This window comes from Gekko japonicus, unplaced genomic scaffold, assembly GCF_001447785.1.
Source record: "Gekko japonicus isolate JY-2015 unplaced genomic scaffold, Gekko_japonicus_V1.1 scaffold219, whole genome shotgun sequence".
NCBI classification, from domain to species: Eukaryota; Metazoa; Chordata; class Lepidosauria; order Squamata; family Gekkonidae; genus Gekko; species Gekko japonicus.
In genome coordinates, this window is record NW_015165241.1 from 27,209 (window position 1) to 48,611 (window position 21,403).

A 21,403-nucleotide genomic window follows, 5' to 3' on the forward strand; every position below is an offset into this window, starting at 1 on the left:
ATCCCCTTCACCACCTCTTTCTGGCTGGGATCCACTACCACATACTGCAGGCAAAACAAAGATGGAGAACTGCTTGACAGACGGGCTTGCAGAACAGAGATGGAGCAACACACCTACCCATCCCATGTAACTGTGTTAGATTTCCCTCAGCAGTTCTTGTGCCTTCAAAATGGTAGCCACTGACAAAATGGGAATGGCCACAACTACAGGCTGAGGACTATAATGTGAGAACGTGAGCACTGGTGGTAACTTCAGGGGAAATCAAGTGCAGGCAGGTTGTGGGAAATATATATGAGGTTATAAGGGAACTGGAGGCCACAGAAAATGTGAATGAGAAAATACAATGGGAAGAATAGTAGAGCACTACAGAATTTACAAGGGAGCAGTGCGACTGTACTGGACATGCCAGTGGAGCTGAGATGGCAGCATGGCTGTTCCAGATGTGCCAGAAAGATGGGAGATTGTATGCAATCGATGGCATGGTACAACTGGCATGTGACTTAGGTGGCAAAACTATACCTAAGACAAGGACTTCTCAGTCCATGGCAAATTGCCTCCATTGTTTGAGCACCGCTTTGATATCTGACTACATGTGGAAAACCTTTCAAGTATTTGCTATTTGGGTGCATCATGAGCTCACGGATTTCTCTGCCACAAGATGTAGCAATGGCCACTCTCCTAGGTGACGTTATATAAATATTAACCAAATTTGTGAGTGATAGGCCTATCATGGCTAATAGCTATTTAGAACATCTCTATACAAAGACAATATCAGAATATCGCTGAATAACTGAGGGAAGGATGCTGCTTTCCTGTGGACCTTTTGAATTGAACGCATCTGAAGAGACACCACTGAAGACATGTTTTTCTTACCTCATAGCCAAACGTCACAGCCATGATGGTTATGAGGAGACCAAAAAAGGCTTCCAGTTTCCTAAGACCTGGGGAAAGACAAGACAGAATTATGCTCTCTCGTTGCAAGAGGGAATCAGGGGAACTTCACATTTTATTCATTTTTAACTTGAGTTCTCATTACTGTGCAATAAATGTGAGAGGATTCCATGAGAAATCACTTTGTACCACAACCTTTGGACCCTTCGTTGCCTGTTGGTCATGCATAGTCATTGATTTCCTTCTGAAATACATACCATATTTATCCAAGAACAGGAAGAAGAAAGTGTCTACAATGGTGATCAAGACTCCACCCCACAAGGGAATACTGCAAACAGGAAATCACAGACATTACTAAGCTAATAATGTAAAAAGTAAACCATAAACAAATATCCTGGTCAAAAAAGAAGGTTGCATGTTTTGTCCATCTCCAGGCTCTGGCCTTTTCTGCCACCGGCTTGATTGATACCATTTTTCTGACGGGGCACCTTTTCCTATTAACACGTGACAGGCAGAAATTCAGCAGCTGACCAGCAGTTCAAAATCATGGAGCTCAGCCAGAAAAAAGGCCAGAAACCATAGAGCTCAGTCTACTAGAGACTAAGTTTAGAGGAAAATAGGCTCACGGTAGGTTTTTAAATTTAAGGGAGCAAAACTTTACTGTGTCCCTTTTGGCACTGACCACCCTGACTGACATGACTGGAAAGAAAAGAATCAGTCCAGGGCATATGAGGCAGGCCTATAGACCCCTTTACTCCCTTAACTGGACCAACTGCTGAGCGGATTTCTCACTATAAACTATTCCTGACTCTTGAAGAAAGGAGAGAAAAGGCAAAGATTGTGTTCGTCCTGTGTCACCCCAATATCAGCCATTACTTCATCGTGTAAAAAAAAATCTTACCATCTACACAAGTGCAACATGGGTTTGGTGATACAGCAGTCAAGCAGTGACTCTGAGATACATACATCTTTTCTCTCCCATGCATGTCCTACAGAAGAATGGAAATCATTACCGTCCAGAGGACAGAAGATTGAAGGCAATTGCTGTCCCGATCACCTCCTGCATATCAGATCCAATGATGGCAATTTCTATCATGATCCAGAGAAGAACACGCGGCACCTGCAGCAAACAAACCCATACTGTTTGCAATGCCTTGAGACTGCTGTTTGATCCTAATTTTGAGCAGCACATTCCCCTCAGTTCAGTTACGTTCCACACAATAGTTATGGGGCTCCAGGATATTAAGAAGGATTCACACGAATTTCACCACGTTTCTTACACACACAGTGCCACATAATGGAACATGTCAACTGCTATAACTAATCCCCACATGATATTACAGTTGTTATGAGATTAACATTAGACTAGATGAAGGTAAAGCCAGAGACAGGTACCAGGTAGCTTACAATTATCTACAACCATAGTAGTTTGGCAGCTACTGAATTGGTCATAGTTATTCCTGTTCCTAAGAACATAATAAGCAGCAGCCAATTCGGATAATATCTCCTAACGGTAATTGACAGCCAGATGGGCTATGCTTACTCACCTTGGGATAGTAAAAATGGCATATCTCTCCCAAGTCCTTGCCTGTGACTACCCCAAGCCGGATGGCTAGTCTTTGGCAGAGCAATCCCAGGATCGTGGCCCAAAGAAGCACCCAGAGCAGCTGCGGGGAGAGCAAGAGTACACAGTCACTCAGGAAGGTCGTCTGGGGCTTCATGCCAGGCAGCAGAGCACAAGCCAAACCCCAAAGCTTTTGGCTTCATCGTAGCTGGAGATGAACCAGGCTATTGCTTTTGATGGCCCCAGCTCACTCTGTACATTGTTGTGAATCTGATGCCTGAACACTGGGAATGGGTCTGTCATTATGGACTTGGCCTGCACCTGGTGGCCCCTTATTGGTGTCGTACCTGCTGGGAGCGAGGGCCTCCAGTAAAAGCATGTTAAGAACATAAGAGAAGCCGATGTTGGATCAGGCCAATGGCCCATCCAGTCCAACACTCTGTGTCACACAGTGGCCAACAATACCGGGTGCAATCAGGAGGTCACCAGTGGGGCCAGGACTGTGCCCCTAATGGTTAGGAAATGATCCACTGAGGGCTTTTTCAAGTGCCCTTCGGAACCTGGAGAAGGGGGGACCTCTCCCAATGGAGGAGAGAAGACAGGTGTATAAAGAAACAGCAGCTCTGACTTCGGCAGAGACAGGCAGAGAAGTCCAGTGCCATCCTTAAGCAGAGGTACAGGCTCCAGGGCTCTTCTTGTAGCAGGAACTCCTCTGCATATTAGGCAACACACCCCTAATGTAGCCAATCCTCCAAGAGCTTACAGAGCCCTTCTTACAGGGGCTACTGTAAGCTCTTGGAGGATTGGTTACATTAAGGGTGTAGAAGTGAATGGGCAGCTGTGAATTGGCTGGAGTTTGAGTGCAGGATCTCTTTCTGGGGATGACGCTGATGATGTGATCTGCTGCCCTCTACCAATCTTTCTTTGCTTCTTGTGTCTTTTGTAAAGCAAGCAAACATTACAATAACGCCATAAGTCTCCAGCATGCCAGAGGGAACCAACCCTAGTAAGTGCTGATCTTAGAAATTCTTGCAAGAATAAGAAAGAAAGAGCTATTCCTGCCTGCTGACACACAATCACCCTGTGTTGTGCAGGCTGTGCTCACCTGAAAGCCAGCAACAGCTCCACATTGTAGGTCTGACTCAATATTTCCTGGATCCAGATAGGCAATACTCATGAGGAACCCGGGCCCGGTGAAAGCCCAGAGCTTCCTAAAACTGAAACCATGCTGGAGAAGAAAAAAATTATTGTAAAGACAGGGAAAAGGGGTGAGGAGAATAGAAGGTCATCTCAACCTTGGTTCCCTGTTGGATAGCTCCTTCAGGATCTTGCATTGGGGCTGGATTCGTGTTTGGTGATGCCCTCAGGTGGCTGTTTCTCAGACATCTGACCGACAGCCAGAGTGTTCACCTACTTGTTTTTACTTTCCAAAGAGCACAGGTGAGAAAATTCCCCACCTGCTCACAGTTGAAAAAAATAAATAATGCAATTCAGTTATTTCTAATACATAGTGGCCCCGGTCACACGGGCAGGAGAATGTGGGGGGGAAGCGTGGCTGTTTGCCCCAGAGCAAAATAACGCGCGGCTGCACGATCAGACGTCCTGTCGAGGTCCCGTGGTTGGGGGGAGGTGCCAATCACAGGACAATCCTGCAGCACGGCAAAGAAGCGGCCTCCCTAGCAAAAGGCTCCGGGTTTTTAACCCCTTCCAGGGCTGCAGAGGAATGCAACATGTCCTCCGTCCGGTCCCCTCCAGGAGGAGCTTCAGCCGGGCCGGCCTCCCGCCACGCCCCCCTGCACCTCCCCCTCTACCTCCCAGTGCAGAGAGTTCCTCTCGAGCAGGCCGAGCCAGGAGTGGGGGGGGTACGTAAAAGAGGAGGGGGCTGTGTTGTTTGTTTTTAAACGAAGTGTGTGCATGCGCCGTTGGGTGCTTGTGCGCATCCCATGGAGACTTGGGGAAAAAAAACCTTTTAGCGACAGGACATGGGTGGGCGCCGGATGCCACGACCTACCACCGGAAACGCGATCAGGCGCCCGCCTTGCCCTGCGGTTTCCGGAAACTAGTACCTCAGAGGTACTAGTTTTTTACCCCGCATCTTCGGCGGGAAGCCTCGGGTTCGCCACAGGAGCGGGACACTTCCCAGATGTGGCGGTGTGATCACACCCAGAAAATCCGCCTATCTTCCATCTCTGTAGCGTGGCTAATGCTCCGTGTGACCGCAGCCTATAAATATCACTTGGAAGGTTACGGTAGACCCAGAGTGGTATTGGACAAGAAATGGGGGGTGTGTGTGTGCTGATTAAAACTCATTGGGTGACTTTGGGCCAGTCAGTCTTTTTTCTAGGCTACCCTACCTCACAGGGTTGTCATGAATTTGAAATGAAGGACCGATAACTGTGTACAGTAACCTGAGCTCCTTGGTGGAAAACTCAGATAAAAATATCATTAATATGGCGCAATATGGGGGTAAGGCATTCATTCTTTGGGCTTCCAGGTTTCAGGGTGTGGCGTCTGCTACATGCATGACTCCCTTTGCCTTCCAGATGGTTCTTCCATCTCACCTTCATACCACCTCTCCTTCTTTGCCTTTCATTACCGCTTTCTTTTCCAAATATTCTAAATCCTCCCCAAGCCCAGCAACCACTGTCAGGAAAAAATATACACATCCATTCAGACATCCAGCCACGAGGTTCTGAAGATTAACACCACGCAGGCCTTTAGAAGAGGAACCGTGATTTCTGACAATCCTGCTCTCTTACTGCGGATCCCTGCCCTCCCCTCCCCCCCCATACTATTCCTGAAGGTCCACTGACCTCCAGAAATATATTTCAGGAGGTCCAGTGGACTGCAGTGGGAAAGGATGCGGGAAAGTCCCATTCTGCAAAATCCTTGGGTACATGCCATTGTGCAAATATATAAAATCTGCATGACTTATTCTGAAAGTAATCTTGTGGGGTTTTTTAGTGTAAAGTATGCTCAGCACTTTCCTTTCAGTTACTGTAAATGGGAAAGCACTTCTGTGACACTGTTCATCTTCTTAGAGTATTTGTCTCCCAGTAACTCCTGCCAACCTAGCAATTTGAAAGCAAGAAATTGCCAGTAGATAAATAGGTACCACTTCGGTGGGAAGGTCACAGCGTTCCGTGCGGCTTGGTGTTTAGTCATGCCGGCCACATGACCACGGAAATGTCTCTGGACAGCGCTGGCTCTTTGGCTTGGAAACGGAGATCAGCACTGTAACCCTAGAGTCAGATTTGACTGGCTTTCGAGCAAAGGAAACATTTACCTTTAACATTTGAGAAGCTTGAGGCTGCAAACAAACGCAGGGCTGGTTGTCATTAAGCCCCTCAATTTGTTTGGCCATTTAACTCCTCATAGGATTAAGCTGCAAACCTCTGCATGCCTCTGTGTGAGTAGGCTTCATTTACTTTAGAGTAAACATTCATAGCCACTGGCTGATAAAATCTCAGAAAGTTATGGTACTCTCATTGGCTGCAAAATTGGTTCCTTCCTCCAATGCTATTGACCCATGATCTATTAAAAACCTGATGAGGCAAAACAGTTTCCCTATCCTATGGAAGTTTGCTTTTATTTTTGAGTAAGCTTGCTCACAGAAAGACATGTTTAAGTAATAATACTGTCACAAGACTCTTAATGCTAGTCACTTCCTTCTTCTCATGTCATTTAGCACAGATTTTAAGTAAGTGTGACACCAGCGAGGCAAAGCTTTCGAAGAAGGAGGAGGAGGAGAAGGAGGAGGAGATTGGATTTATACCCCACCCTTCACTACCCAAAGGTGTCTCAGAGCGGCTTACAAACTCCATTCCCTTCCCCTCCCCACAACAGATACCCTGTGAGGTAGGTGGGGCTGAGAGAGCTCTGACAGAAACTGCTCTTTTTTCAAGAAAAGCTCTTATCAGAACTTCAGCTTGCCCAAGGTCATCCAGCCAGGTGCAAGTGGAGGAGTGGGGAATCAAACCCGGTTCTCCCAGATTAGAGTCAGCGCACTTAACCATTACACCAAACTGGCTCCACGTCTCATTTGAAATGTGCTGCAACCCACATAAAGCAGCTACCTGCACATAGTTTGTGTACCAGAGATCCGTAGCCTTTGTAGGTATTATGCTGATGTACTAACTCAGTATGCAGAGCTGCTTTGCACAGGTTGCAGCACAATTTAAAGTGGAGCTCAGGCCTGTGCAAAGTCTCTCAGGGGGAAGCTCTTTCGCCTTGCCAGTTTCACATTTAAAACCAGGCCTTACTTTTGTGCTGGGAAAGATGATAAAACCAGCTGCAGTTTCCCTTTAGTAATATCAACCCATACTAATGTGCATTCAGTATGAGAAGTCCTTTATAACTATGCAGTGGAAGAGAAGAAGGCTTGCTGTAGGAGGCTGGACATTTTACTTCTTTTTTAAAATTAGGGAAGACAATATGTGCTGGAGTTTGAAGGCAAGCATGTACCAGTTTTAGAGGACTCAATACTAGACCTTAAACATTAAAAGAACAGATCAACAAAAATGGCACGCAAAGCCTTGCTGGTGTAGCCACTTTTGAAGGGGAAAAAAGGTGTGTGTGTATGGGGGACTAATTCTAATATTGCCAGGTCTAGATAGAAGAAAGACAGATTAAACATGGCATAAATACCTTTTGGATTTGCAGCAAGGGAGAAATGGCACCAGCGATTTGACTTAGTCTTTGGTACCACTGTGCAGCAGTAATAAAACTTCTAAAGGTACAAGAGTCCTCTCCAGATTTAGTCCTCTGGAAAGGCCTTGGAGGTACTAGGAGGAAGTAGGGAACGGCTCCTGTCAAAATCAGAAATGGCAGAGGGTTTCCTATCCCACACAGCTGTAAGCCCTACCTTCCCAGCCCCCCCAGAAATCCCGCCCTCCTCCAGCTTTCCCCCTGTTGGCTGGGCAGCCATCCAATAGAAAACAGAGAAGGAGTTAGGGAAGAAGGATGCTGGGGGAAAGGGCTACCGTTGTTTTATACAGCAGGCAGGTGGGGGAGACTAAAAGAGAAATGGCTGGGGGAGTTGTGTGTGTATGATTACTGCAAACTTGTATTTTTGAAACTGAGAGAAACGGCAAGCCTCTGTGTTTTTGGTACAGGGGAAGGGGTGCTTGTGCAAATGGTATTTAGTGCAGAAACAATTGTGTAAGCCCCTCTCCCCCAGGTAGATGGATCCCAGAGACCCCATCCCACCCTAGCCAGACAGTCCCCCTCCCCTTGCACGCCCCCCCCCCCAGCAAAGCCGCTGGGGCTTGCACGTGCTTCTCTTCCCCCACCAGGGAATCCCCACCCCACCCCCAAAAGGCAGGGTTTTCCACCATGTGAGTTTCAATCCCATTTAAAACCCACCAGCAGAGCAAGGTTTGCAGCAGAGAGAGCAAATGTATGCATCCAAAAACAATCAGATTTTTACAAAAACACAGTTTAAGCAGTTACATGCAAATTCCTTCTAAAGGTTAAGGATTCAGCATAGGGGCATTGAAACACTTACCAGGAAAGGGGGAAATCCACCCACACCCCAGCCTGGGCCTCCATTTTAAGCCATGCAGCAGGCAGACAGAGGATCCACCCCCCACCAGTGTTCCCTCTAAGCTGAGTTAGTGTGAGCTAGCTCACCGTTTTTCAGCCTCCGGCTCACACATTTTTGTCTCCGCTCAGGAAGGAGGGGTCCAGAGCAAACTAATTTATGCAGTAGCCAAATCGCCCGCTCACAGGTTTTATGCCAGTAGCTCACAAAGTAGAATTTTTGCTCACAAGCCTCCACAGCTTAGAGGGAACAGGCCCCCACACACCCCAAAAGCAGCTGGTCCCATTCCAACTGGAGATTCTATCCTCTTAAAAAAAGAAATACAGGGAGCAAAAAACAGAGAAAATCCTTCTGAGCAAAAAATGCCTTTAAAAGCAAAAAGTTACAGGCAGATGTGTATCTGTGAGAGTGGGCAGCATACTGAATTCCCAATAGAGAAAGCAGGTCTGTGCCGCTACAGGGAGATGGGGTAAAGGTTCAGAGACCATGCATTAGTCTCTGTTTGAGGTGGGAAGTTTCAATCCCTTGGTTAACTAATCCACAAATCATCCTCCAACTGTCAAACAGCTATGACAGGCTGAAGTTTTTTATCAGGAGCCTCATTCACCCACAAGAGTCCCCCCCCCCCAGCAGCTTCTCTGTCTGCGGAAACATCACACCTCCCCCCCCCTTCCTCCCCTTCTGCAGGCTATGTATGAAATAAAAGGCAATTCAATTTGGGTGAAATTAGTTTTTTGAGTGATCCAAGTCTGCTAGATCCCCCTTCATCTTTTCCCCACATGTGTCCAAAGCACCACACCCCATCCATGTCCCAAAGCAGCACACACACCAGCTTTATAAATGACTAAGAATAAGGCCCGTTGTGGAAATAAATACAACGGAATCTAGAAAGAGGCTCTGGGAGAGTGCTCTGGCTTTGGGCAAACAGTGTCAATTTGCTGTGGCGACCTCAGCAGGGTATAATGACAGAGTCATTATGGTTGCTATAAAATGTGTCAGAGTTTTATTCTGAAACCTTGAGGTTCCAGGGGGCCTGCTGGAGGCCAAAGCAGCACAGAGTCCCCGGAGGAGCACACCTGGAAGCTGGTCTCCGCTGCCAGCTAGCTTAGGACTTTTGCTCCAGCCAGCTTAGGACTTTTTAAAAAGCATGCCTATATCCAGAGACATGCAGCAGCCCTGTTTCCAGTGGCCATTTAGATACCGGGGGGGGGGAGAAGAAGAGTGCAAGGGAAACACAAGGGCCACTTGCGCCCTGCTCGCCCACCCACCGACTGGCACGGAGGGGCAGCAGGCCTCTCTCTGCCCATGGCCGTGGCGGTGGGTGCAGCACCAGGCCTCCTCCATAAACTGTGGATCTGTCTGCCTACACTCCCCTGTTAGGCTCCCTGGTGCCTCGCCGCCAGTGTCCCAATGTCATTTTTCCCACCGCTTACTCCAAAAAGCCGAACCCGCCCTCTCAGGCAGAGCAGCACTGGGTGAGCACCGTGGAGGCAGGAGGCCCCTGGCACATGGATGCCTCCTCCTCCTCCACCACCACCGCCTTTGCACCTGCCTAGCTGTGGGGGCTGCAGCAGGAGTCACAGCAGGAGCGGTGCTCCCAGGAGCCATGGGGCCCAGTGAAGGAGGGCGGCCAGGGGGGCATGCGCGTAGGGGTCCCTGGAGAGGCAGGGGGCTGGCAAGCCGGAGGCAGGCCAGGGACTTCGGATCAGCCCCGCACTTGAGAGCGGCCACAGTTGGGGGCGGACGGTGGCCGGTGCAGTCCGGTCTTACTGCCCTCTCCTGCGGCCATCCTTCAGCTCCTCTGACACGACCCGGGTGGAAGGAGCTGCTCCAACGCAGCCCAGCCGGAAGGAGGGAGGACAGTTGGGGGAGAGAAGGAGGCAGCGGTGGCTGGGGGCAGCTATGGCTAGGGCACACAGCGCAAATCCATGACACAGGGCTTTTGGTGGGGGCAGGGGGCTTTTGGCGCAGGGTAGGGCGGCACAGTTCGGCATCCCCATGATGGCCCCGCTCTAGGCGAAAGTCTAGTTTGCCTAGTGGGTGTGCTAGCCCTGGGGTGCGAACTGGCAGAGACTGACCAAGAGAGAGATCTTGGAGTTGTAGTAGATAACTCACTGAAAATGTCGAGACAGTGTGTGACTGCAATAAAAAAGGCCAATATTATGCTGGGGATTATTAGGAAGGGTATTGAAAACAAATCAGCCAATATCATAATGCCCCTATATAAATCAATGGTGCGACCTCATTTGGAATACTGTGTGCAGTTCTGGTCGCCACACCTTAAAAAGGATATTATAGCTTTGGGAAAAGTGCAGAAAAGGACAACTCGAATGATAGAAGTGTTGGAACACTTTCCCTATGAGGAAAGGTTAAAGCGCTTAGGGCTCTTTCGCTTGGAGAAATGACGACTGAGGGGTGACATGATCGAGGTTTATAAGATAATGCATGGAATAGAGCAGGTAGAGAAAGAGGTACTTTTCTCCCTTTCTCACAATACAAGAACTCGTGGGCAGTCCATGAAATTGCTGAGCAGTCGGGTTAGAACGGATAAAAGGAAGTACTTCACTCAAAGAGCGATTAACACATGGAATTCACTGCCACAGGAGGTGGTGGCAGCTACAAGCATGGACGGCTTCAAAAGGGAATTAGATACCTGTCCGATGCATTCGAAATAAATCCACACGTTTGAAGAACAAAGTTAAATTTATTATAAAGCGATGGTTAGATCAGGAACACAAGAATTGTTAGGAATGACTACAGACCCCAAAGGGAAACATAATAAAGGAACTTGAACCAGGTTAGAACCAATGAGTCCAATTCCCGCTGGCGGGAATGCAGATAAAACTAGAGCCCAATTCCTTGGGAACACAACGGTTCTACAACATAAACACAAGTTCAGTTCTCAGGCAGGAGATACATAATAAGCAAAGCAACGCCATAACTCCATCCCACCTCCAGCTGGTTGACCTTGAGCAGTTCCACAGTTGTAGCAAGCAAAAGAAAGTAAACACCTACACGGGAGGATACAGGGGGTGTGTGTGAACAGACTACACTGTAACATGAAGAAAAGAACACGCCACCTTATGGCAGCTTGCTGATAATACCAAGAATACAGTGCATCAACTTGCCCCAGAGTCCCTATCTATACCTTGTGGCTAATAGTCACTGATGGACCTCTGCTCCATATGTTTATTAGCCACAAGGTATAGATAGGGATTCTAGGGCAAGTGATGCACTGTATTCTTAGTACTTGAGGGGGGGAGGGCTTCTAGTGTCCTGGCCCCACTGGTAGACCTCCTGATGGCACCTGGTATTTTTGGCCACTGTGTGACAGAGTGTTGGACTGGATGGCCTGACTCAACATTGGCTTCTCTTATGTTCTTATCTTCTTATGATGAAAGGGGATCTGGCAGACCTGGCTCATTTGCAAGAACTAACTTCACTGAAATTGTATTGCCTTTTATTTCATACATAGCCTGCAAACGGGGAAGAAGGGATTCTTCCGCAGACAGAGAAGCTGCTGGGGGGATGGGAGGAGAACTCTTGCGGCTCCTGATAAAAAGCTTCAGCCTGTCACAGCTGGCTGCTGTGTGACACACCAAAAGAACCAGAGGGGGGGGGTTGGTATACTGTTTGACAGTCAGCCTCTGTGTGACACAGCAAAAATGTCAGGTTGCTTTGGAGGGGAAAAAAAGGATTTCAGACTTGTGGCTCAGAAGTTCAGTGGAAGAAAAACTCCACCCTCCCCTCCTTTCCTCCTCCCAGCACGTTCAGAGATGGCTGTGGATTGGGTGAAGTTCACCCTGCTTCCCTCCCTGCACCCAAGGCGGGGCTGCTTTCTCTATTCGGCATTCAGACGGTTGCTGACCTCCCGTCAATACACAGCCTTTTGTAAAAACGTTTTGCTTTTAAAGACATTTTTGCCCAGAAGGATTTTCTTTGTTTTTGCATGCTTTTAAGGATTACAATCGAGGGTGGGGAGAGGGTGGATTCTCTGCCTGCATGCTGCTTGGCTTAAAATTGAGGCTAAAAACAGAGGCTAAAAACCCTGGTTTGGGGTGTGGGTGGATTTTCAATTCTCCTGGTAAGTGTTTAAATGCCTCTTTGCTGAAGGAGCTTGCATGTAACTGCTTAACGTTGTTGTTATAAAAAGCTGATTGTGTGATGAATGCTTAAATTTGCTCTTTCTGTTACAAACCTAGCTTTGCTGGTGGGTTTTAAAGGGGATTGAAATTCACATGGTGGGAAACCCTGCCTTTTGAGGAGGAGGAGAAGAAGAAGAGGAAGTGGAGGAGGAGATTGGATTTATACCCCACCCTTCACTCGGAGTCTCAGAACGGCTTACAAACTCCTTTCCCTTCCCCTCCCTACAACAGACACCCTGTGAGGTAGGTGGGGCTGAGAGAGCTCTGAGAGAAACTGCTCTTTCAAGAAGAGCTCTAACAGAACTGTAGCTTGCTCAGGGTCATCCAGCAGCTGCAAGTGGAGGAGTGGGGAATCAAACCAGGTTCTCCCAGATTGGAGTCTGCACACTTAACCACGACACCAAACTGAGAGGTGGGGATTCCCCAGTGGGGGAAGGAGCACACTTGCAAGCTCTGGTTGCGTTGCTCTGGGGGCTTGCAATGGGAAAACCTGGGGGGGGGGTTTCCCAGGAAAAGGGGGAAAGTGGTAAAGGGGAAACAGGTGATTTGGGGAGGGGGGCTTCTCACACCGTTGTTTCTGCACTAAACACTGTTTGCAAACACACCATTTTTATTCCCTGTTCCAAAGCACTCCTTCCCTATAAAAAAAACACAGAGGTTTGCCGTTTCTCTCAGTTTCAAAAATACAAGTTTGCAGTAAGCATACACACACAAATCCCCAGCATACACACACAAATCCCTCTTTTACGTTTTTCCCACCCTCCCGCTGTACAAAAACAACAGCCATTTTCCCCAAGCCTCCTTCTTCCCCAGCAGCCCCTCCACACAACCCTAACTCCTCCTCCTTCTCCATTTTCCATTTGATGGCTACCCAACCAATAGGGGGGAAACTGGTAGAGGGTTGGACTTCCAGGGTGGGAGGGTGAGTGGGGGGAAGGTGGGACTTCCGGCTGTGGGGGATGGGAAGCATTGACACTTTTTGACAGGAGCCGGTCCCTACTTCCTCCTCGTGCCAATGCTTCATAACTTCCAATAAATTTTTCAACTTTGATGACAAAATCTGTTTTTTCATTCAGATGCGTACACACACATACACAGGCCATTTTATATTGCATGGTTAATTTGATACTCTGTCATGCAGAATAGCTCAGCAGCACATTTAGACACCAATAATGCATTCCTAACCACCTGCCCAAAGACTTACTCCAGCAACATCCGGAATGACAATTTTCTCATCAAGGTAGGTTTGATCTTCCACCTTATTGAGAAGATTTGGTTCTGATGAATTGTTGATGGTGCCATAATCAGCATTCTTTCTGGTTTCACTGTCTATGAAGAGACAAAGGAGAGGAGGCAGTCAGGAATGTGCATGATAAGGTCACAAAGGCAGGCTCACTTAATGGCACACCTAGGATAATAAAAACAATTATATATTTAATAAATGTATATCCCACATTTTCAACCCACATGGGTTTATGAGATTGCTTCAAACTAGTGTTGCCAGCTGGCCAAAAGAAAAATATCCAGTCCCTTTATAGAAGCTTAATAGGGTGTTATTTATCAGGTGATGTTATTTCTCTCCATTCCATGGAAAGCTGTCAGGTAGCCCTGTCATAGATCTGGAATGTGGAGAGGTATCCTTCTTCTCATAAATGCAACGAACATGAAATTGAGCGAACTTCAGAGGATGGCGGAAGACAGGAGGGCCTGGCGGGAGCTGGTCCATGGGGTCGCAAAGAGTCAGACTCGACTGTGCGACTGAACAACAACAAATCCTCCTTCTCGGTCCCAGCTCTCTCCTGCTCAACTACTGTGTGCTATCTTATGGTGATATGGTTGAAACTGAGAGAAACGGCAAACCTCTGTGTTTTTTGTATAGGGAAGAAGTGCTTTGGAACAGGGAACTTGTAGAAGTCCCAGCTGCAGTTTACACGGCTGGGAAAGTTAATGGCTTTTTTGCTATGCCTGCTTGCTTTGCCGCGCGCATGAAATATATCCATTGGCTTATGCTTACAGGGGGAATATTTGATTTCACTATAAGTCAGAGGCCCTAATACTGCTGGCCATTCCTGGCACAAGCTGTACATGTGTTCTTTAGTATTGGATCCACTAATAAACAGTTAACTTCTTGTGTGGTGTGACCTGACTAGGGAACCTGACAAAAGCTTCAGCTGCTGATTTCCACACATTAAGCTTCTATTAAAGGGAGAGGACATTTTCCTCCAGGCTTATTTTATTTATTTACTTCCAATTTATACCCCGCCTTGCCGGTAAAAACTGGCTCAAGGCGGCTTACGTAAGTTAAGATACAATAAAATCAATAAATACCATGAAATTCATAATAAAACAATTGCATACAGTGCTAGTACAAACAGTGCAAACAGATGGCGGAGGTTTCCTATTGGCAATCCTATTTCCAGTATCATCAAAACCAAAATTCAACACCTGAGCACAACAATAATGGCTATAAGATCAAACATCCTGTGCAGATACCTTTTTTAAAGCCTGTAAAAAGAAAGGGAATGTTTTCATCCAGTGTCTCCCTAGCCCCAGTGGACAGATCTCTACACAGCAAGAACTCTACATCCCCCCCACCTCACTCCCTCCCCAGTCCTCTCTGCCACCCCCCCACCCCCCCGTGGGATTTCCGAGGACACGTCTCAGAGGCAGGGCTCTTGAGTGCTGTGGGTGGCTGGGGAGGATTGTGCAGGTCCCACTGGTTATAGACATCTGCCATACATAGCAGGGGCCCAAGTGCACAGACAAGTTCCCTCGCTCACCTCACAGGCTTCTGTGTGAAGGGGGGAGGTGCCAGTGGGTGTTCTGGGTGAAGCCATCTTATTGCGGCGGTGAGAGCAGGAGGCTGGGCCCGGATGACTACCATGCAAGTGGGCCTGGCCCAGAGGCCGACATCACACAGCTGGACCACATTTTTCCTAGGTAGATGGCGCCAGTGGGATGGAAGCTTAAGAAAGAAGGGCAGATAAAGGCATATTGGCTGTTAGGTGGGGAGGAGATATGGTTGCCAACTCTATGTTAGGAAATTCCTAGATATTTTAGAGGTGGAGCATGGGGAGGGTGGGGTTTGAGGAGGGAAGGGACCTCAGCGCGGTATAATGCCATAGACTCCACTTTTCAAAACAGCCATTTCTTCCAGTGGGACTAGGGTTGCCAACCTCCAGGTGGGGCTGAAGATCACCTGGAATTACAACTGATCTCCTGATGATGGAGATCAATTCCCCTGGAGAAAATGGCTGCTTTGGAGGGTGGACTCTATGGCATTATACCTTTCTGAGATTGCTTCCCTCCCCAAACCTCACACTCCCAAGGCTCCGCCCCCCCAAATCTCCTGGAGCTGGCAACCCTACTGGGGGAACTGGTCTCTGTAGCTGGGAACTCTGTTGTGATTCCAGAAGATCTCCAGGCCCTACCTGGAGGTTGGGAACCCTATACAGAGATAAGGAAGCTGGAAAAGGGGAGAGGCTATGGAGCCTTCAGGAAAGGAAAAGAAGAAATGGTGGGGAATGGGGACGGACCGAGTGGCCGAGACTGCCCAGTCAATTCAAGACTCCTGAGCCTCAGCTCTGTTAAATAGCATGCGATTGCCACACCCAAACACACCCTACTCCCAGTGATAGACTATTTACATAACATTACTACTAGATTGGTTACTTTCAGAATCCTGGCAGGCTATTGTTCTTATGCTCCAAGCTCAGCCAGTCACTGGGGTGATTCAATCTGGAATGATTCAATCCCAATACATAACAGAGAGAGAGAGTTAGAGAGACAGAGAGAGATAATGAGTGTGGGCAGAGGAGAGGAAACAAAAGCAGAACTGGAGCTGGGATTAGGGAGGATTCCTCCTGCAGTATGAATGGCTAAATAGCAGGAGGACGTTTTAAAAGGACATCTGAGCTTCTCACCCCACCTCTTTTGCAGCAGGCTCCACTGTCCTCGTAAAACTTTCTTCCAACTGCTTCTCCCTCTCCGCCAGCTCGAGAAAGACTGACTGGCTGAGAGTGAAAGAGGCACACAGAGAGACAGAGACACACAGAGATAATGGGTGGGGGAAGAGGGGAGGAAGCAACAGCAGAACTGGAGCTGGGATTGGGGAGAATTCCTCGCTGCCAGTTGCCCATCTCAAATGCTGTTTTTCCTGTAGTATGAATGGCTAAGTAGCAGGGAGAAGTTTTAAAAGGACATCTAAGCCCCCAACTGCAACGCCTTGCAAGTGGAAGAGAAAGATTGTTCTCACCCTAATCTCTGTACCTGCAGGCTCTGCTGTCCTTTAAAAACATTATCTCTGGCTTCTAAGCGCTTCTACCCCCCACCAGCTTGGGCACTACTTCTTCCCATTGCTTATCTCTTCTGACTGACTAGAAGCCAGAGGGAAGTTATAAAAGGACAGCTGAGGTGTCATTAATGGATGGGTGGGCACAGTGACTGAGAGGAAGGGGGCAGGTGGAGAAGAGATGGGATTTCCTCTAACCAGTGTCAGTTTGTACACACCACCTTTTAAAATAATCCTTAGCAACCATAACAGACAAATAAACTGCCAAAGATAGCTGTAGTGTTGTGGGTGAATGTGGACTCATCTCAGGCTGAAGAACACTGGAGCCCTGCAACCACACAATGCTCCACAGCAAGGCGTGAGACTGAACAAGCAATGGTGCCTCAGGCTAAGCCATTGATAAACCAACAGCCATTTAAACAGCTGCTTTTGGTAAGGGCACTCAGAGAGAGAGTGGTATAGGACACCTGTAGCACCTCAAGACCTGCAGTACCCAGTCAGGCAATCTTTGAAATCTCACCTCACATAAACAAAGTGATTATAATTCCCAGGCAAACTCCTCTTTGAAGCCAACTTCAGTCAGCTGGCTGACTATGCACAAGGGAACTGAGCAAGGCTAGATGGTAGGGCTGCCAAGCCGCTGCAGGGGATCCGTATGTCTTCACAGGATCCCTGCCGCGGGGGACAGCGATACACGTTGCGCCGCTGTTGCCAGGATGTGACGCTATGCGTGGTGGGCAGTTCTCCGTTATCTGGAGTTCAGTTGTAATTCTGGGGAATTTTGAGGTTCCACCTGCAGGTTGGCAACTCTAGGCCTGGAAGCAATCTCTGGGTGACTTAATAACACCCAACTTGAATGACTCAACTAGGCCTGGCTGCTTGCTACCGTTCAACAGCAGCCACCTTATGAAAGCCAGTGTAGTGTAGCAGTTACAGCTTCAGAGTGGGGTCTGGGAGACCCAGGTTCAAACCCCCATCTTGCTATGGAAACTCACTGGGTGATCTGGGGCCTGTCACATACCTTCAGCCTAGCCTACCTCACAGGGTTGTTATGCAGATAAAAAGGAGGAGAGGAGAATAATGTAAGCTGCTTTGCTCCCCACTGTGGAAAAAGGTGGAGTCTAAATTAAGTAAATAAATAAGAACTATTGTTGAAGATGGGAGGCAAATAAAAGGTAGGCTGGTGAATGTCTGAGATGGATAGAATTAGGCAGGTAAAGGAGAGAGGATATGGACACTGCCTGTGGGAGAGAAAGAGAAAATAATGTGGGGAGGGGGGATACAGGGGAAAGTGGGGCACCACCCACAAATCCTTTAGGATTCCATAGGATGCAAGTGGGCCTAGCCCAGTGGTTGGTATTACATAACTGGGGGGTCACAGTTTTCCTAGGCAGATGCTGCTCAAGGGTGCATAGAGGGACAGCAAAAGACAGAGGGGCAGAGAAAGGTAAATTTGCTGTTGGGTGGGAAGGAGTTATGGTTGCCAACTCCAGGTTACGGAATTCCTGGAGGAAGTGGAGAGGGTGGAGTTTGAGGAGGGGAGGGACCTCAGTGGGGTATAATGCCACAGACTCCACTCTCCAAAGCAGCCAGTTCCTCCAGAGGAACTAGGGCTGCCAACCTCCAGGTGGGGGCTAGAGATCACCCAGAATTACAACTGTTATCCAGATGACAGAGATCAGTTCCCCCACAGAAAATGGCTTTTTTGGAGGGTGGACTCTATGGCATCAAACTCTCTCCAAACCTTGCTCTCCCAAAGTTCCAGGAATTTCCCAACTTGGAGCTGACAGCCTTAAGGGTGACTGATCTCTGTAGTTGGAGGATCCACTGTGATTCCAAGAGATCTCCAGGTTGGCAACCCTAGAAAGAGAAAGAAGCAGGAAAGCGGGAGAGGCTCTGAGGGCTTTCAGGAAAGGGAAAGAACGAATGAGATGCCTCCCACAAGTCCTTGCAGATTGCCACTTGTAATATCTATTTCACAGAGGTGTTGTAAGGATTACAGTAAGATAGTGTGCATGGAGCACTTTCAGCACTTGGAAGCACTACACTAATGCAGAGTATCGTTAATTAAAGTAAGAGGCTTACTATCATTTCAGATTGAACATCCTTGTCAGTAAACTGAAGCCAGGTCCTTTCAGAAGGGATGCATAGAGTTACTTTGAACAAACAGGTAAGTTGTCATTGAAGTATCATAAGATGAGAGAAGCATATATTTTACAGATACATATTAAAAATGAAGCTCTGACTAAAGCAGAAAATATCTTTACAAATTGCCAGCATCCTAGCACAATCTTACCCATGCCTTGTTTTCCCCCTGCATGAACTCGTCACCTCAGGATCCTGCACAGCTCCAGTGAGACGCTATTTTAGCTGCTTAGATCTGCTTACAGAAACCGAGAGTTTTTTCAAAAAGACTATCAGGCTGGAGAAACCAGTCTGGCAACACCTACCCATGTGGTGAAATCTTTTTTGCATATTCAGCTAGGGAGGAGTTGATTCTAGCAACTTATTGCAAGATCTGTGATGGATTCTTTTGATGGTTCATTTTGGGTACATTCTTACGTATCATCCGCATAGTAAAAAAAAGTGTGCACTCTCTTATAGATGGACTTTTAACAATATGTAGGTATTCTGGCATCCAAACTGCACCTTTATTATGTCTAAAAGATGCATGGAAATGTAAGTACTGAATGAAACATTTTAAAAAATAAATAAAGGTTAAAAAAACCCACTCATACCAGTGTTTGGGGGAGGGGCTGCAGCTCAGTGACTGAGCATCTGCTTTGTATGTAGGATGTCCCTGGTTCAATCCTTAGCATTTGCACTAAAAAGGATCAAGTAGTATGTGATCTAAAAGACTTCTGCCTGAGACCCTAGAAAGCTGCTGTTGACTATACTGACCTTGATATACCAGTGGTTTTTCCTATGACCACATCATCCTTCCTCCTGCCTCAGGGCTTTCATAATTAGAATGGCCTTTATTTAGTTACATTTTTGTAAATATCTGTCAATAACTATCTCTCTATAGAATAATTCCATTTTGGAGTGGCAAGATTCCATGCGCTCCCTCAGCCATTGGCCTGACAGCCACCACTCAAGAGTACTCGCGTGCCATTGGCTGGGTGCTGGGTCTGTTCCTCTTCCCCACCCACTCCCCCTTCAGCCACTGTGCCCTGTCAGAATTACTGGCGAATGACTTTCTCTCTTGACCCTGGGAGGCAGCAGAAATTCAGCCACTCCACAGTCGGCTGGACTGGGGAATGAATGGAAGTTTCTCTGCTCTCTTGGGCAAGAGAGAGAGGCTGAAGTAGAGCCACAGGTCGGTCCAAGGAGAGATCCTATCCTGAACCCATAACCTCCAGAGGTAGAGAATATAGGTTTGCCAAGCCCCCGCTTTCATGTGGGCGGTTGCGAGCCCACTTTGAGGATCGAAATGCGGGCTCAACAGCAAGAGCGTACATCTACAGCAGACCCTGGAAGATGTCATCATGGCCATCCCAGATCTGGTAACGCAAGCAGTCGGAGAAGTGCTGGAGAGGCGACCGGCAGCCCCGGTAGTACCGGTGGGACAACCAGTACCAGTTCCGGGAGCCCCAGCACAGCCAGGTGACCGGGAAAAGTCCCAGTGCCAGCTCCACGACCGGCTAGTCCAAGGGGCCAGGTGGTACCTCACCCGAAGGACTTGATCTAAGCCACGTTTCATGGGAATCCAGACGAGCTGTCCGTAGTGCGAGTGCAAAAGTTTGTGGATCGCTCGGGCCACCTGTTCCAAGACGACAGCAGCCGAATTGATGTGGCTGCCCGATTCCGAGGCCCAGCGGCAGCTTGGTATGTAAGACTGCATAACGCCCAGGGGCCGGAGCTTACCAACCTGAACGCTTTCATGTGGGCGTTGCGAGCCCACTTTGAGGATCGAAATGCGGGCCCAAGAGCAAGAGCGTACTTGCGCACGCTGAAACAAGGGCGCCAATCGGTGCGGGAGTACTCGGCTGAGTTCAAACTGCACGCGGCCAAAGTGCAAAATTGGCCGGACAACGTGTTGGCAGAGTTATACCGAGTAGGGCTGAACCCTGAGATTCGAGAGACGGTTTTAAGATTGGTCCACCCGATCTCCCTCCCGGCTTGGATGCAAGAGGCTTTCCGGAGAATCACTTGCAAACCCTGCATTTGGATATCGCCGCAGCTGGGGGGCGGTCGGCCCCTCAGGTTCCAAAAGCCAAGCCAGCCAAGCAGTCGGATTCAACGTGGGAGCAGCGCATGCAGCAAGGGCTCTGCCTGAAGTGTGGAGAAAGGGGCCACTTCGCGGACGACTGCGGAGGACCAGGGCACTGGGAAAAACCCGAAGGAGCCAAAGTGCGCCCATCCACCTGAAATTTGCGAAAGCCCTACAAGCTTCTCTTGAAAGGGGAATCAAGCGGAGAGGACCTCGAGCCAGCGGGAAATTGTTCGGTCCTGCTGTAGACGGCGCAGAGCAGCAGGGCCTGCAACCGGAGGCGCCAAATGTGGTGAGCAATTACCCCTCCCTCTTTTTCATGACTGTCTCGTTGATTAACCCGGCTCTCGGAACCTACCTCTGAGCAAAAACTCTCATTGACTTGGGGTGCAGGAGACACTTAATCAACTCATCTTTGGTCGCGGGACTAGAAGCTGGGGTGGTGAAATTAAAGGAACCCCTGATTTTCATCCAAATGGATGGGTCTACTATGAAAGACCCGTGCAAGTACGAAACGGTGCCATTGAGAATGAGGGCGGGGGACCACTGGGAGGCCCGGACCTTTGTGATCACTTCGACGGCATGATTTCCCCTCGTTTTGGGGGCCCCATGGTTACACGGGCATGACCCCTACATACTGTGGGAAGAGGGGAGGGTGCAATTCATCTCTCCCAGATGCCATGAGTACAGATGGGATGCTAAGTGGGGTAAGAAACCCCCTCTCGAAGCCCCAGGAGCGTTCTTAGCCCAAGAGGCA

The 21,403-nt window shown here is 48.4% G+C and overlaps 1 protein-coding gene across 1 annotated transcript in view; it reads right to left on the bottom strand.

Annotated features, from left to right (window-relative positions):
• SLC11A1 (solute carrier family 11 (proton-coupled divalent metal ion transporter), member 1) overlaps positions 1-21,403 on the bottom strand; it is a 48,028-nt gene that overhangs the window by 18,916 nt on the left and 7,709 nt on the right. Inside the window, exons 2-8 of the mRNA XM_015410030.1 lie at positions 13,347-13,471; positions 3,561-3,683; positions 2,439-2,558; positions 1,905-2,011; positions 1,149-1,219; positions 874-941; positions 1-44 (exon numbers count right to left, since the gene is read on the bottom strand). The exon at positions 1-44 is cut by the window's left edge and continues 82 nt beyond it. Coding sequence (XP_015265516.1) covers positions 1-44; positions 874-941; positions 1,149-1,219; positions 1,905-2,011; positions 2,439-2,558; positions 3,561-3,683; positions 13,347-13,471 — 658 coding nt within the window. The remainder of the gene's footprint in view (positions 45-873; positions 942-1,148; positions 1,220-1,904; positions 2,012-2,438; positions 2,559-3,560; positions 3,684-13,346; positions 13,472-21,403) is intronic.